The 17,366-nt window shown below is 35.1% G+C and overlaps 1 protein-coding gene across 1 annotated transcript in view; it reads left to right on the top strand.

The window, feature by feature from the left end:
- Window positions 1-17,366, top strand: part of DNER (delta/notch like EGF repeat containing) — a 141,097-nt gene that overhangs the window by 94,583 nt on the left and 29,148 nt on the right. The window contains exons 6-8 of the mRNA XM_062582515.1: window positions 96-249; window positions 6,094-6,207; window positions 14,947-15,171. Of these exons, the coding sequence (XP_062438499.1) occupies window positions 96-249; window positions 6,094-6,207; window positions 14,947-15,171 (493 nt within the window). The remainder of the gene's footprint in view (window positions 1-95; window positions 250-6,093; window positions 6,208-14,946; window positions 15,172-17,366) is intronic.

Here is a 17,366-nt window from a genome sequence, read left to right on the forward strand (position 1 = left end):
AATAGAATCAACAAAAACCTCTTTCTTCAGTAGAGTACTTGATGAAAACAGTAATTGCAAATTCATTGTGAAGTACATATTCTCCTTGTTTTTAGGCAACTTTTTTCTGTGACTGTGACGATGAGTATCTAGGTGCTCTATGTGAAGAATTTGATGCTTGTCGAAGGCAGCCCTGTCGGAACAACGGAACCTGCATGGATGTAATACAGAAACACGATGGAAAAAATTTCACATGCAGTTGCCTGCCTGGTATGCATTATTTAAAGCGTAGTATAATACCTTTTTGTTTTAACATTCTGTACGTGTCTTTTGCAGAGAAGTGAACCGTGCATCTTCAGATACTAGGAAAGAAAGAAGCAGAAAAATTATGAGAACACAAGGCCAGTTTTTAAAAGGAGCAAAGGTTCTTCACCTGTGAGCAATGCTGTTGAAAGCACACTGCCATACAGCTGAACCACAACCTAATGAGTGAATTATTCATAATGGTTAGAATTTTAGCAGTAAGAGATGAGCAAAGTAGGAGTTAGTTTGCTCCCTAAAATCAACTTTTCCTTAATCTGTTTTTTTAATATGTGAATATGTATTACAACCAACCTTTCAATAAGTGTGGCTTCATTGTATCTAGTAAATACTTTTTTTCAGATGCACTGGTCAAATGGAAATTTTTTTTTCCTGAACTATGCAGCTGCTGTATTGTTCCTCAAAATTAACTTGAACTTTGCAGGTGTTTTAGAAGTGCCAAGTCTAAACTAAGTAATTTGTGAATCTGATTAAGGATCAAGTATTTGTATTCTTTGAACTTACTATATGAAGATTTCTTTTAAATTTTTGATCAAAATGAATAGAGACATTTTAATTGGAATTAAAATTAAACTAAATATGATGGTCATAGTTGAATGCTGGAAGGTAAATTAATATTACATATTGATGGAAAAGCCTTCTTACAAAATGGTTGTTACAGAAAACTCAGTGCTATCTGAATCTTACATTTCAAAGACAAACTCAGTTATCATAACAGAAGAGTCACTTCAACGTATATTTTCTAAAATTATTTAAAAATAAAAGCAAGCTAAGAATAAGACCAGTGGTAGCTAATTTATTTTGCTTCCAACAAGCATTTTGCCAACCATTTTCAGCTCTGTAGAAAACCTGAGTAATTTACCGACTGTTAAATTATGAGATTGTTAACTAGTCAGTTGATATTACAGGAAAAAGGAAGAGAACTTATCTGAAAAAAAGGAAGATCCTTACAGGGTGTTTTTCTGCAGAATATAAATTATGTTATAAAAATCAGATTAGGAAATTAATAATTTAATCAGGTTTTGGCAGCTGTCTCTAAATGCTCATTGAGTGATACGGTTTAATATTGGGTGAGTATTTATGTGGATGAAATGTATGTAGGAGGTACATGTAGCAAATATACCGTTATTCTCCGTCAAAAGAGGGGTCATGACGTGAATGTGTTTCTATATTCCTGTAAGATGGAAATATTCTTACCTGGTACGTTATTACACAGTCAGTACAGACTAGAGAAACTTTCTAGCTACTATTGATTATGTTGAAGTACCAGCCTGAAATATGACTGAACCAGAAGCTGGAGGATGCAAGTGGTGCCTTAATGTGACTACCATGTACTTTCATCTAATTGTTTTGTGAACTCCATAGTTCACAGCTTCAGCCACGGCCAAAAAACAATGAGTTTACCACAAATGTACTTGTTATGCCTTTTGGACTTCCACTCTCTCTCTTAACTAGAGAAACTACTCTGAATGCGCAACAAAGAAGTGATGTATATTTGGATTTTTATATAAAGACCTGAATTTATAATAAATCTGCTGTGGAAATTAGATCATAAGCTCACTAAGTGCGTGTATATATTCTGTTCTATTTCATAAATGTGCGAATAGATCAACTGTTACTTTACCAGTCTATGCAAATACAGTTGAGTGATGATTTAAATTCTAACTGCAAAGTACATTTAAAGAGAGGAAGATCAGAGTGGAGCAAGCCTGAAAGTTGAACAATTTGAACAATCCATACTGCTAATGTCATGCCAAATATAGCTGATTTGGCATTCTTTTAGATTTTGACCTATTGCTTCTAACTAGAAAATAAAAAATTGGTTTTCTTTTTATGATTATTTTTTATACCCTTTTCTAGATAGATACGCTGAAAATTCTTCTACATCAAGCATTATTTGTTTACATTTCTATTTTCAAAATCCCTACATCAGAAGAAATACAAAAATGATTCTAAACCTATTTAAGTTGAAAACAAAAGTGCCAAACTGTGGTCTGGGCTAAGTAACTGCAACTTCTATTTCTTCAACAATGTGAGAAAACTCATTGTAGTTGTATTTAACAAATATTGTTTTTCTTAAAAAATGTTCTCACAAGTCTTTGCTGTTATTGGGCCTAACTGCTGACTTTTCATGAAATTCTCCTTGGAATATAGCTTTCCTGTCTTAATTTAAAATATTTCTGACTTAGGTAATTAACTGACAGGACTTGCAAAACAACAGCAGTATATGCTTTCTATTAAAATTCTTGGGTTTAGTTTGGTAAAGAAAGCTTTGGGGGGAACACTTACGATGATTCTGCCATGCTTACCACAAAGCTTAAGAATGTTTCACTAGGAAAACTTAAGGTTCCAATGTTGTACAGCTATCTTTTGCAGAGTAACATAAATATAATTCCAGCTTATATGTGAGACTCCAAACATGGTTATTGCTTCCATTATTACACTCAGGTCAGATCTGTGATGTCTACTGTGATTTTGCAAATTCTAGTGCATTGATAAAGCAAATATTATACAATCATTATACTGATTTAAATGCCTAAGTATTTTTGTTTATTATAATCCCAGTGTATATTTATTGTAGGTAAGAGTGTTACTTGCTTAAAGTGCACAAGGACTGGAATATCATATAAGAAGTTTGTCTGAGGGCAGGTAATAATACATGATAAAGACTATGGTCTAATTTCCACATTGTAGAAAAGAGAAATAAGTCCAGATACACGTGGTTTCATCTTGGTGAATGAAAACCACACAGTGCAAAATTGCATCAGCTGACTATAACAGAGCTGTTCTCATCTGTGGTCTGCAGATACTCTTCAGTCAAAAGCAGTTTGGGGCAAAATTCATAATGGCTTTGGTTGCTATAAGCTATAGATATGCACTTAGCACTTTCAAATGTGCTTAAGTACCCAACTTTGGCCAGAAAAAAATGGAAACCATGTGCTCTGAAAACACTGTTGACAGATATCTGCATCATCAAATGCTTGCTTAATTTTAAAAATTTGGACTGTCCATTGTTTCAAGAGCTCCTTATGTGTTAAAAAGGCAGTTGCTGTTAGGAACAGGCATTTCAGTTGCTTGCGTGATGAAGTGTTGACTCATGTAGAAAAAACATTAGATTGATACCAGGAGTTGCCTCATAGAAAGGAAACAGTGAGTAAGTATATGCCAATTTCTTGAAAATATATTTCTGTTATATTTTTGGAAATGTATTTCCATTAAAAAAAGATTTTCCTAAAATACTGTAATTTGTGCCTTGTTAATTTCATAATTATTTTTTCAGCTTGTCTCTAGAAAATTTGTCTGATCCTACTCGAAAAACAAATTTTATTATATCAAAAGTCTGAACATGTCTTTCTACAAAAACTGTCCTACCTCCCATGGTGTAACACAAAGCTTACATTAGATTAAATGAATGTATTTGATTTCTGTATGTGAAGGCTTTGCTATGAGTGATTGAGTTCCCCTGTAATCTTCAGTAAGCTAAGTGTAGTTAACTTCATTTATTATATGCTTGAACTTACAAGGTGCACCATAACTTCAATGCATTATATTTACGTTTAGCTTTTAAGTATTTTAAAATTTTTCTTCATTTTTTTTTTAATTGCAAATGTCTGTAATTACTGGCTTAATCATTGTTAGCTTCAGCAGCCTGGTATTTCCACCCATAGTTTTGTTTTCTTTTCTTTTTCATAAAATGGTAGCTTTTTCATATAAGTTTCTAAAAGATCTTCTTCATTGGGTACAAAAAATTATTAAAAAATGGAAAATAAAAGTGTAATTATTGTAGATGCCTCCATTTGCAAGTTTCAGATCCATTAGCACATGGAAAGTATCGTGTTATTCTAATCCTACTACAAGGAAATGTGAAGATTTTTAACAGAGCAAAATCAATAGATGTGATGATTCTTAAAGTGTATCTGACCAACAAACTTTTTTCTAGGGTGATTGCTTAGAAACACATAATTTAGAGTGCACATTCACTATTAAATTCCCATATAATATTTTCTTTCAGTTGCAGAAAACTTGCTGTCTAGATAATAATAAGATGGAACATACTTGTTTTCACAAAGCTGACATAACATATTATCTCTGAGTTTTGCCTCAAGCTATTCTGACAATGGCAGAAAGTCAGAAGATACTTTTAGCAAGCTGCAGAGCTGCACGATCACTTGCCTCTTTCTGTGCCACCATTCCTTTGGATACATATTGAATTCTAGTGTAATTTTTAGCTGTCATAAACTCGGTAACAATTTGAAAATGGAAAAATGTTTAAATGAGTTAAGCATATTCAATATTGTATTATGGTTCATAAAAATAATCAGCTGAATGTACTTGAAAAAATAGGAAGCCTGTAGATGCAAAAGCTTGACGTAGTTTTCTGTAGTTCTTTATTGCAGTGTTTGTAAATTTTATGGTAATTTGAGACTCATTAAAATTACAGAAAATCACTGCCTCAAAGAGTAAAGATCTGTTTTTCAGTTATGTTTTTTTCTCTTGAGTTTAGTTATAGGTGTTAATCCAGATAAAACAGAGTTTCCTTTTCCAGGATTCATTGCAGAAAATAGGATCGTAATCTAGCTCTGCATAGCATGTGAAAAGTACTAAGATACACAGAGGAAAGTCTTACAGATCCTTTTCTAGAGTAGTACTGTAGTAACTCCAAATACAAGAATCCATGTTGAAATCTACTTCGTGATGGCATCAATAGATTTGAGCGGGTGTAAGTATTAGCCTGCCGAACAGGCTTATGAATGTTAACTATGTTAAAAATAATTATGTAATCAAAATAAGAGTCGTCTTCCTTTTTTCCCTCATGAGCAAAATCCTAGTCCAGGCTTGCCTTCCATCTCTCCTTGGAGTCATTGTGTTAGTTAACCTGTTTATAGCACTATATTAATAGTATTAACTAGTCCTAGTTTATAGTGTTAAACATGATTTTTACTGATGATGTTTACAAGTTTATTTAGGATACCTTTTTAAAAATAAAGTGTCTGTCTACGTAAGGTAGTATCAGTTATTCATCCAAGACAGCTTCTGGAAAGTGAAATAAAAATCACAATGACGAAGGTGTGGTGTTAGAAATTGTTTGGAGTATTTAGTTATTTAAATTGTTTTTTGTAAGTATGTTCATTATTTTGGATATGTTATGTAGACTTCAGACATATGGAACAAAGCAAACTTATGGTCAGATAGTACAGTACACACAATCTGTAGCTTGGGAACTCTGAGAAGCTTATTTGGCAGAGTTTGCAACTGTGCTGAGCAGTTCTTCACAGCTCCTACTTAAAATAAACACTCTCTCCGAAGCCCAGAAGTAGGAACAAATGATAGTCATTCAGCATATGCACAAATAAGTCAAAAAGGCAAGTTTTGCTTAAAGTCTTCCTTTTCAAGGATTTTGACTTTAGATTTGGGATACGTTTGAACACTATTCAAAAGGGGCTACTTGATTGGTTATATGGCTGCTTGTGATAACCCATCTCCAACCTCTGTTGTACTAGCACTATCAGAATATTGCTGCTGGTGAAATACAATTTGTTGTGATCTCTAGGTTTCCACTATCTATTTAGGTTTCTCTAAGGAAGTATAAGTAAGTTCTTAATAAGGATTTAATTTTATATATATATATATAAAAAAAAAAAAAACTAAGGGAATGTCCTGGGTTCTGTTTCTTTCTTTGATTAATTTTATTCAAAAAAAGAGTAATAGTATTACTTGAATGATGTAATAGTGCATTTAATGATAAAACATTATTTTTCCTGTATTTTCTGAATGCTGTGTGCTGTTTTGTAGGCTACACTGGGGAGCTATGCGAGTCGAAGATTGATCATTGCATCCAGCAGCCATGCCAGAATGGAGGTACCTGCTCATCCAACATCAGTGGATTCAATTGTCAGTGTGCAGAAGGTAAAGGGCAGTGACTTACCTGATATCTCATATGAATTGGTGTTTTGTGAGGTGTACTTAGTCTGCTTTTTCAGTTATATGGAAATATATTTTGAATTGTGCCTTAGATCATCAATGTAAGTAGATAAAATTCCAGATGAGAAATCCCTCTGTCATCAGCAGTAATATATTAAGTGTGGTTAGAGCTTAGTGTTTCAGCATATATATTGAACAGAAATGCTCTCTCCATTCCCTGGCATCTCTACAGTAGAAATCAGACGACAGCGTTGTGAAAAAGAGGAGAGACACTGAGGACCTTTAGAGTGTTCCATCTCTTGTGTTTGTCCAGAAAGTGTGTGATAAAAGCTGCCTATCTTGTAGGACTTGTGTTTTGTTGCATCTGGGTCGCTTGGCTAAAAGATGTATAATAGTTCAAAGCTAAAGGAATGTTTTCAATCCCCCAAAGTTTTAATTCATTCTCCTTTCTGTTTGGACTGCTTTCTTTCTCTACATGAAAGCTTTTCAGTGATTCTCATTGGTAAACACTGTGAATGTAACTATGTGAAATGAGGACACTGTGATGCTGAAAGTGGATGGTTTTTGTAACGTTTTGCTGACTGGAATGGCAGATGCCTAAGTTGTTCATTTAAAAAAAAAAATTATCGGGAGTGAAAGCTCTCAATTATGAGGTCTTCTATTAGATACTTATAATTGAGATTAGAACTTTGAACTAATTATATTTCTATTCTCAGTTTATCTCTGGATGTTGTTTTTTTCTTTCAGCAACTTGTTCTTGCTCTAAGGGTAAACATCTTAAACTATTCTGGTAATACACACTTGCTTAACAATGAAAGGTTATTTGTAACTTCTTCAAACTGATTCTTTATCTTTTTAGAGTGTTTTGTTTTAATATGTGACCCACTTAACTATGTTGAAATGCAGACACTGGCATTTTGACAGCACTGTAGATCTGGCGGTTGGAAGAATTCTGAAAATTGATTGCCGTATGACTAGTAGTGAAATTCAGAGAAACTCATTAGATACTGCATTTAGTCAGTAATTTACTTGCATTTTTCTCAGGAAATCTGTTCAAGTGTCTTAAATTAAGGATTCTTTGCTGCAAAATATCTTTTCAACAATAAATACTTGAAAAAATAGCTACTAGGATTTTTTGATTGTTTTAATACTGACATATTTTTTTCCTCTGTGTGTCCTAATTACTCGCTCCTGCTGACCTGTTAATCAATATGCTGACCATATCTCCCAGCTTCTCTCTTACAACCGATGGAGATGCTGCCAGGTCCTGGGATATGGGGATGGGTTGGGGTCCCACGTTGGTGATCCCTGCTTTTGGGCGTGCTGCAGTTCTGTGGCTAGGAGACGGCGCCCAGCGGGGCCCTGCTACTAGGCAGCGTCGCAGGGCCGGGGCTGCGATTAGCCGGGGAGCCTTCGTGGGGCAGGCGGTCGGCTGTGCCCGGCCTCACAAGGCTGGGCTCCGCCGGAGGCGGTTGCTGCCCTACAAGCTCTTCTGTGTGCCATGAACCTGAGGTCTGAGCATTTTGGACCAGATCCAGCAGAGGAGAGGTAGACCTTCCCTCCTCTCTCCCTGGAGCCACTCTCCTTAGAGTGCATAATGCAGAGGTTATTTGATGTGCCGCAACTTGAAGTGCAACATTTGTAGTTATAAAAATTAACAGCTTTATAAATATATATTAAAATATATAAATATTTCTTTAAATAAAAATTCTGCAACAGAACTTGTCCTGCTCCTTTTTCAGCTTGATTTCTCCTTGGCCATCTGTGTGTTACAGCATTTGGTCCTGCAGTCTTGCTGGCTCCTTTGCTTTTCAAATATTTATCTTCTGCCTTCTTTCTTTGCTGCTGATCCAGAATTAGGTTTGCTCAGCTTCCACTTGGTTCTGTTGTATGTTCTGTTTCAAGTATGTGTGTTTTGGTACCTTCATTCTAGCCCATGGCTCTTTTTTCCTCTGGGCACATTCGTACCATTTTCTGGATATTTTAAGATTTTGTTTTGACAGTACTTCTGTTTTTACTGTGTCTTACGAACCTGTGTTCCTCTTTTTCTTGGGGTCCTAAGGTTTTCTGTGATTTCTGAGTTTTAAGATACAATATGCCTTTTAACCCCTTCCAAAGGAAAGGAAAAAATTATTTACCAACTTCAAAAAATATCTCTCTGCCCAAAGACCTCATTATTGGTAACGTGTTTTTTGCATCACCTGTCAGAAACTTTCTGTGTAAAGTATCATTCATTTCTAAGAGCAGTCATATTTTAGAGCAAAAAATGGAACTGGAGTTTTCTGCTAGAAAGGGTGGTCTTGTGCACTTCATGTCTGATTCTCAATCCCTTGCACGTGAGTATTATCTGAGAAATCCGTTCTCAGGTTTGCAGGTTATATGCCATCTAATATTAATTACCTGTTCTTCAGACCATGAATGCTCTTTTTGAGATTTTGTAGCTGAGCTTCCCATTCATGTTGTCACCATAAAGAACAGAGACTGTCAGGGCAGAAGTGTTAATTTTTCCTGTCTGCAAAGGCCAGTGCTATTGCTCTGGAGCAGTCTGTGGGCTTAATAGAAATACGGTGTTGCTTTCCCATGTTGTTCTGATGCCAGCGGGCTCAGAAATTTAGCTAGTCTGTGGAGGGAGAGAAGGGTTGATTTTCTAGATGTTATAAAAAACGTTGTCTAAATTTACTAATGACTGTCTTTGCCTTGATTCTTCTATCTTCTTTTCAGACATTATCCTCTCACACAGAGGCATATTTTGAGAGCTTCTGTTTGGATTTTGAAGAGATTTGGTTATTTTTGTAAATAAAGAATAGTTAATTGAAAATTGCACCTGTGGTAGCTTGTAGATTTGCTATTTTTAATGTCCTCAAGTTTTCCATTTCTGAAAAAAACATTATCAGTTTCCGATTTAAGTGAGGTCTCTTGCTTGGCTGCTATTCTGCTGTGCTTTATAGTAATTGCTTGTTGAGAACAGACCTGTTTTTTTTTCCTGAAGCGCTAGTTCAGCGCGGTGGGGGAAAATCAGCCTAGGAGATTACATATGTGTGAAAACTAAAAGACTGGAGAATTTGGAGATATAATGTAGATGGGCAGAAAAGGGTGAAAAGATAGAAAATACAGCAAATGAAAAAAAAAAAAGATGGTAGAAAGGAGTGAGTTGGAAACGGTGAGAAATGATCTGAACATGGTACATTTATATCTCACAAACGAGATCCATGGTTTATAAAGAAGCATGTGAGGAGTTATGGAAGGTGAGCTTTTGAGGCATTGAAAAAGAAGCTGAATGTGAACATTTCATGATTATTCTTTAGACAATTTTACTGTCTTAAGAGTCCTTTAATAAAACTGAATTTAGTATATTTTTAGACTTGACTTTTTTTTTTTTGATGTATTCTAGCTTTTAATGTGTCAAGAATATGTTAGGAAATAAACTTACATGAAGATGTTGAGTCAACTTATTTAAAGAGGAAATTTGATTTTACACTCGAATCTATAATGAAGAACTTGTACAACACTGAATAAACTTACTCAGAATTTTCAATCTTAATGCTTATACAGCAGAAATGATTGGGAAGATTCTATTTAGGATGTCTTGTTTACTGGGGTATGGATCTTTGATCATCATATTTAAAATCTCTTGATAATAAACACACATTTAGTGAATATACCTTCAAATGTTCTAGCAAATAAATTTCTAGGTGGCCTAAAAATCCATATGTAGTAAAAGTATGTCAACGTGGCCACGGCTATTTGAAATTTTTGTTCAGGATAATTCCATAAATATCCATATTGCTCTTTGAAATATCTGCTCTGATTTTCTACTGCTTATTGTAATGTATTACATAGTTTAGTATTGACAGTAATATCATGTTAGTTGTTTGGGATGGAGCTCATCATTTCAGAAATTTGATTACTTCAATTTCTTTAAATAACTGAGAAATTGTACTAAAATTTTGTAAATTCTGAAGCCACACTGAAGTGGAATTCAATATGCAAATAATAATTAGAAACAAATCCAAAAGAGGATTGGAAATAAAGGAATGTAATTATACTATATTCTGAGAGACAGAAAAACTAATAGACCTTTCTTACACAATTATTAAATTTATTGAAAACATAGTTAAAAGCATAGGGAAAAGGCCCGATCATAGTTTGTGATGGAGAGGCACATCTCGCTGGTCTGTTCTTTGCACATGCAAACTTTGTCAAGTTGATAAAGAGAAACAATTGATATGTGTATATGTACATATTGTGAGTACTTTAGACATTTGACGAGCATTTGACAAGTTTGTTTATAAGGTACTATTATAATAAATTAGCAGTGGCATGTTCTTTTGAGCAAATCTAGATTCTAGCAAATGAAGAGCAGACCAGACATTAGTAACAAAGAAATAAACCTCTGTTGCAAGATGTTTCTGAAGTTTTCTCACATACAGTTTTAATATCCTGATGATGTGTTTGGAGAAACTACATTCTGTGTTGCAGGAAAACATGAATCTTTGATAAAAGCAGCAAGCATTCACCTGGCCAAGCACATGAAACTTCTTGGATTTTGTTACCTGATGGAAGTGGGAGAAATCTGTTCGTTCAGATTAATACATTTTTGAAAAATACTCAGCAGCTATAATGGTTTTTATAGCTATCCCATAGAAAGAAATGGAGAGAAAACAGTATTATAATCAGGAAGCTTAACTTCTAGATGACTTGGAATTTGCTTTTCAGAACTGATTTTCCTTTCCTATTGCCAGTTTCATTTTGCTAGCTGCAGGTAGCAATAGGTAGGCAACACTGAGCAAAAGTGCCCTGAAATAGCTGCTCATAGGTGGAAAACAGAAAATTTATGAATGTTCTTATTGTAGTTTCTGTGGTTTTAAAAAATACACAGCTTGACAGCTAAAGAAGATGCTACGTTGTGTTTTGTATGTGTTGATTTGCAATAGCAGCTAGAAAATGCACGTTTGCTCCATGAATTTTAATTGATGAGCAGAAGTTATTGCTTAGATTAGGAATAGTTTAAGTTTCATGATCTTTACTTTTTCTGGGCTTCACTGTTCATGTAAAAGCCTTTTTCCTGTATTGTATCTTGAAAATGTGATTTTAACTTCTTTATGTTTGTGCACAGTAAAGCCATTTGTTGTCTTGATTCTGTGAAAGTAGGACACACAGCTGTTGCATAGATAAGATTTCCGAAGGTTACTGATGATTATAGATTTCTTTGTATTACCATAACAGAATTTAATTTACCTGAAGAACACTGTTTTTAATTAGATTTTTTTTATGCCTGTTTAGTTACTGGTACTTTCTGCTAATCTAATGTTTTTACCTGGCATCTTCCCAAATTGCTCCTGTTTTTAAGTCTTCTTAATGCTTTAACCAGTTTAGCCTGTGTTCGCCTTCATCTGTTAGGATGCAGCTGGAGTGATTTTTCAGTCAAAATCTTAAAACTACATTCTAATTCTAATAATTTCGTGTTCCTTATCCTTTCCTTTTTCCCTTACAGAATTCTGATGAAATTACACCATAACAGTTTTCTAAAGGGAAAAATTACCTATAGTTCCTTAATGCTTATCCCTGTATTTGAAATCTAAAGATTTTGTAACACTAGTCCTAGCTTTCACAAAGTTAACTATTTGTATTTGCGTATTTCCTGGAATTAGGCCTAACATGATAGCAAGGCAAGTTGGTTGTTCCATGGATTACATAGAAAGCAGTTCTCCTCAGCATAGAAAGTATGGTACCTCCAGAAAATCTTTAACTTCCCTGATTTTTTGCATGGCTCTTAGGCTTTCAGTAGGCAAGTAATTAAAATCTCACCATGATCAGAAATATGTCATTTGTCCAAAGCTTTTTTTCCTCTTTGAAAACATTTCCTGATCTACTTTCTGCCATGGTCTTGGAGAGTGTAGCAATATGTGAAGAATATCACCCTAATTACTACTGCTAGAGTTCTTGTGTCTCAGCCTGGTTTGTGTAATCAAAAATACTGTATTGTGTCTTTGAGCAGTATAATTCTTTCCTAATATTGCCTTTCCCCTTTGCCTTCTGTGTTACTCCTTTGGTAAATTTTGCATACAGATCTGTTAAATCTGTAGTAGTATTTACATTTTAGTCATGTCCCTGTTATACCAGTAATGACCTAGACGCAGGGCTTCTTTTGTGTTAGATATCTGAAGAAAAGTTCAAGGTATGTTTTTTCTGCAGATAAATTGAAATCTGAATTTCTTTTTTCTCCAGCAGTTTATTCTGCTTTCTGTCTATGTACTTCTATTTTTACTTTTTAAATCTGTACTTTGTGTTCCGTGTTTTCAACGGTTCTATTGATATTGATTTAAATGTAGAGTAAGAAACACCGAAATGATAGGTCTTCAATTCAGCTGTGTTTTGATTCTAGTATTTTCAGATGTTTAACTCATACATAAGATTTGAACTTCCGGAATGAGCTAAACACATTTCACAGTGCAATCAAAGATAGCACAAGGGCAACATGTTTTAGTGTATTTTAAACCTACACATGTTCTTGAAGTGCTTTGTCACTTGAAACATTAGCCATCTGCCAGCAAGGGTCCCTCTGAAGGGAACAGTATTGCAAAGGTTGTAGTGAAGCAGCACCAGTGTGGTTTCAGAGTTAGTGAAGAGGTTTCACGGAAGTCATTGGCTGATCCCCTCGTGGTTATAGTTAAAATCTTTACAGATTCTTTTAAATCTGTCCAGGATTTTATAATACAGTGTGGGCTTGTTCAGTTTGTCAGCAAGCTGCTGGTGGAATTAGGTATTCGGTTTTAGTGGTTCCATTCTTCAGTGGTTTTGCAATTATCATGTATAGGAAGGGCTTCTGGCCCAGGAATCTGCAATAGCTGCTTTTAAGCTCTCCCCCTTCAGGATCGGGGGCAGCTGTTCCTGGCGAGGCCAGTGGAGCCCACTGAGCTGCGGGATGGAAAGGGCAGGAGGCTCTTGCTCGTGTCCTCGGCTGGCGCCCTGCCAGCTCTGCTTTGCTTTCCTGGACTGTTGCTAAGATGAGGAATGACTTACCAGTAACAAAAGTTTAGTCTGTAGATCCTTGTTTTCTCTGGAAAACGCAGGGCAATTGTAACCTTTCAATTTTTTCCTTAATTACAGTAATCTGCGTTAATTCTCCAAGTAGATCGCTGTAGTATGCTCTGTGTGGGTTACTCAGCATCATTTAGTATCCATTTTCCCTCTTCCTGGTGCAGTTCACTGAGCTTTTGCAGATCTGAAAAAGTGTGTTGCCTTGAGACTTACTCCTCAAGTCTTGGAGCTCAGTCACGTTGACAAACTATGCTCAGTTCACTAGATTTTTCTAGGCCTGGATTGTTAGCATATCTGATCAATCAAGAAAAAATACAGAATTTGAACTTTTTAGTAAATACTTGTATTGTTATATTTTAAAATATAAAAGAATTTATTTCTTTTATGCACTTGTTTTCAGAAATGTCAGCTTTCTGTCTTGCTATTCATGATTACAGATCTGGAATACTGTAAAACAAGGTTACAGTTTAATTCACCTGAATATATGAATCATGATCAATTAAAAAAACCCCTCAATGTCCTTAAAGCAGCACATTTGTAAAAATTAATTTAAAATTATTTCCTGATGAAGTGTACCTTGGTTGCAGATGAAATGTCATTGTTTAGAATAAAGTGTCTTTCAGAAAGTAATAGATAACAGGAGAGTAGTGAAAAAAATGAAAAGTATGTATTAAGTGTGATATTTGGTCTTACTTTTGATATTCCTCATAACCTTTATAACCTATAAGGAATCATTTATAATTCATCAGCTCCTTTTAATCTAGTAGTTATATTTTATAAAAATAAAAACTGTAGAAGTGTAGCCAAAAATGTCCTCCTTTCCACCACAGATAAGACTTAATCCAAAGTGTCATCTGTCATGGTTTGTTTCCGTGCTTTGAGGCAGTCGCAGGCTGTTATACCAAGCAACGCTACCTCCTCTATCTTGATCCTTTCTCTCCCCATCAGACACGTTTGGAGGGGTATTTGTTTTTCTCTCTTTCTGGTTAAATATTTTTTATGGCTCCTGGAATAGGTTCTCATGCATTTGGTTTTCTTCTTCTCCAGTGTCTGAAAGGTGTCTGAAATGCAGCTGCAGTCTTAGCAGCAGTGGCAATGGGGCCTGTTCTCTGCTTTTCAGATTGGTGTGACAGTCCTGGTTTGTCCTTTCCTTTATAGTAGATTTGTTAGCTGTCTTGACAGCTCTTGAGAGGAGGTTGGCCTAATTTACTCCTACTTTGTTATTCTTAGTAATTAGCGCATTAAGCTTTGAGCATTGTTTTACCGTATAGGGTCTTCCAGGGAATATTGACCAGGCACGTTTGGTCTATTGAGCCTGAAGAGTGATGATCGGTAGGAATGGACCAAACATTCATGAAAGGATTATACTTAAATGGAAAGAACAATTTGCTGTTTTATTTGGAGGAGTACTAGAATTTAAATGTTCTTTTTTGTTTCATTTTAGAGTACAATAACCGTACTTCATACATCACTATATGATGTATGGGATGCAGACTATAACTAGTGTGCTGTAGCTTGTTCAAATCTTCATTCTTTTCTACATTTCATTTTAAAAAACTTCCTCACAAGCATACCTTTTTCCTTATTTTAGGTACGCCAATGGCTTTAATTTAACTTCTTTTAATTATTAAATTTGTGTATGTGCCAAAACGTTTACTTATCAAAATCATTTAATTCTTCTAGGGTTTTCAGGAACCTCTTGTGAAGATAAAATAGACCCTTGTGCTTCATCTCCCTGCCAGAACAATGGGACCTGTTATGCAGATAGACTTGCCTTCTCCTGCAGTTGTAGTCCTGGATTTACGGGACCTGTTTGTGATGAGCTGATTGATTTCTGCGCTCTGAATCCTTGTGCACATGGCATTTGTCGCAGTGTTGGAACCAGTTACAAATGCCTCTGTATTCCCGGTTTGTACCACAGTTACATGTTTTGTAAATTTTCTAATATCTTGTATGTAGCTTGCAATATATAGTTTAAAATTACTTCCTTTTTTCTTTTCAGTCTATAAAACACATTGATCAGATGTTCTATCTGTTTAAAATAATAATAGAAATCTACACATTCCATTTGGAAAATCAGAAATTGCAGGGTAAGCACTGAAAATACCCACTGAGTTCTATATGGCTTGGGTTTATATTTACAGCTGTATTATAAAATCAGAGTCTGCAGAATAAATCTGTTTAAGGTGAGATATCAATATTCTTGAAATTACAATATTTGTTAGAGAGGATGGAAAATACAAAAGTGGTAATTGGGTAAGGACTGGAAAATACAAGGTGACCCAATGTAGGTACTGAAGGAAAAAAAATATATATATATATATAAATAAATAAATAAAATTACACCAAAGATTTTAGTTCTGCCATTTGTGTTTATATAAATTATCTCTTTGGTATTTCCAGTGGTTCTGCTCAGGTGAGTGTAGATAGTAACTTTGATAATATAGCTCAGTAATGCATAGTGTCTGGGTTGCATTGAAACCCCCCCCCCCTTAATTCTAGATTTTCTTTTTTTATTGTATGTGAATGTGACCATGTATTTTGGGGTGCTCTCTTATACATTTCAGCAGTGAAAATTAATAGGTAAGTGTAGCAGTTAAAATGAATGGTACCGTGTGGCACCATTGTAAACAAATGAAGTAAGACTATACTTTATTGCTCATTCACTATTACTTTAAGCATTTACAGAGTGAAAACGAGTCATCTTTGTTTACATTTGAAAAATTATAGCACTATTCTTTAAAAAAGTGGCCTTTTCCTATGAAGCTATAAACTTGAAAACTGCAAAAATAAGGGGGAAAAATATCCTCACAGTGCAAAGATAAACTAAGGAGTGAAAAAGTAGGAAGAGTTAACTCTTCCTACAAGTAACACTGGTATGTGCATATTTTTCTCAGAAGTTTCACTTAGTGTTATGCCAGCTCTCTGCTGCTTTGCCTTGGGCTTCTAGGAAGCCAGTCACAATTTTCCATCTCTTTTCCCATCCTCCTCAGTTAGTAGGTTGTGGAGGAAGCACACAAATTGCAAACATATTGCCTAAAATAGGCAAGGACTCCTGTACATTTCCAGTCTGAATATTACTATATTCAATGTCCAGATGTTTTCCTTTGGCTTGTGTATAGAAACAAGAAGGCTTTTCTTTCTTCCGGAAAGAAGTATCATTTCTTGTCCAGAAAAAAAGCCCACAATCTGTTCCTAGAATACTTTTCTTTTTAGATTAAGGATAGTGATGCTTAGGACAAAAAGTAAGTAAAAATAACTGTTTGATTTTAATGTATTATTGGCATTTTGAAGAAGAAAGGTCAAATGTCGCTGCTTGATGCTTCCATTTCTTATGCTTTTAGAGCAAGGAAATGCAGAAAGATGCTCTATTTTCCTTGGTAGAAGTGAGCATTTGTCTGAGATTCTGTAGCCCGTAAAACTGATACCTCGTGCAAAATGATCCCTGAAGACCCAAGAAAGGAGTATCAACTTATGTCTTTGTCCTGAATGGTATAAAGAGTGCACATTTCAAGGTTTTACTTTGAGTAGCTGATACCTGTGGTCTTTAATCTCAACATCTGGAATCTCCTCAGAGTTTGAAACTGCCTAAGGATGAAAGCATTCATCATTTTGTAGGAACAAGGGATCCGCTTTTGAAAATAAGTCATCACTCATTAAAATCAATAAATGTGAAAAGAACAGGTTTCAGCATTGTGAATCCTGCTGGGTAGCAGGATTCGAGCTGATGCATGCTATCCGGAAAGGGAAGCCACAGCATGTTCGCTTGGTTTCACAGCACTATTCCTGAAATGTTCTCGCAGTGTGTTTTGATTTTGAAATGAAGATACTTTCATTGAAGGTGAGACAGCTGGCTATATATTATTTATCTCAGTTAAAAAGTTTGTGCATATATACTAAAATTATTCTCATTGAGAACGTGATGTATGTGGAGTATGTTATGACCAAATTTTTTAAAGCCTATAAACAAAGGTAATTTTTGGAACTCGGTTCACTGAGCAGTAGTAACTTTTCCAGTGTGTCTAGTTTTCTTTGCATTGATTCTGATGGATCTGAGTTTAGCTGGTATAGAAAACACTACCCTTTGGGCATTTTGTGCTGAA

Source organism: Rhea pennata, chromosome 9 (assembly GCF_028389875.1).
Source record: "Rhea pennata isolate bPtePen1 chromosome 9, bPtePen1.pri, whole genome shotgun sequence".
In the NCBI taxonomy this organism is placed as follows: domain Eukaryota; kingdom Metazoa; phylum Chordata; class Aves; order Rheiformes; family Rheidae; genus Rhea; species Rhea pennata.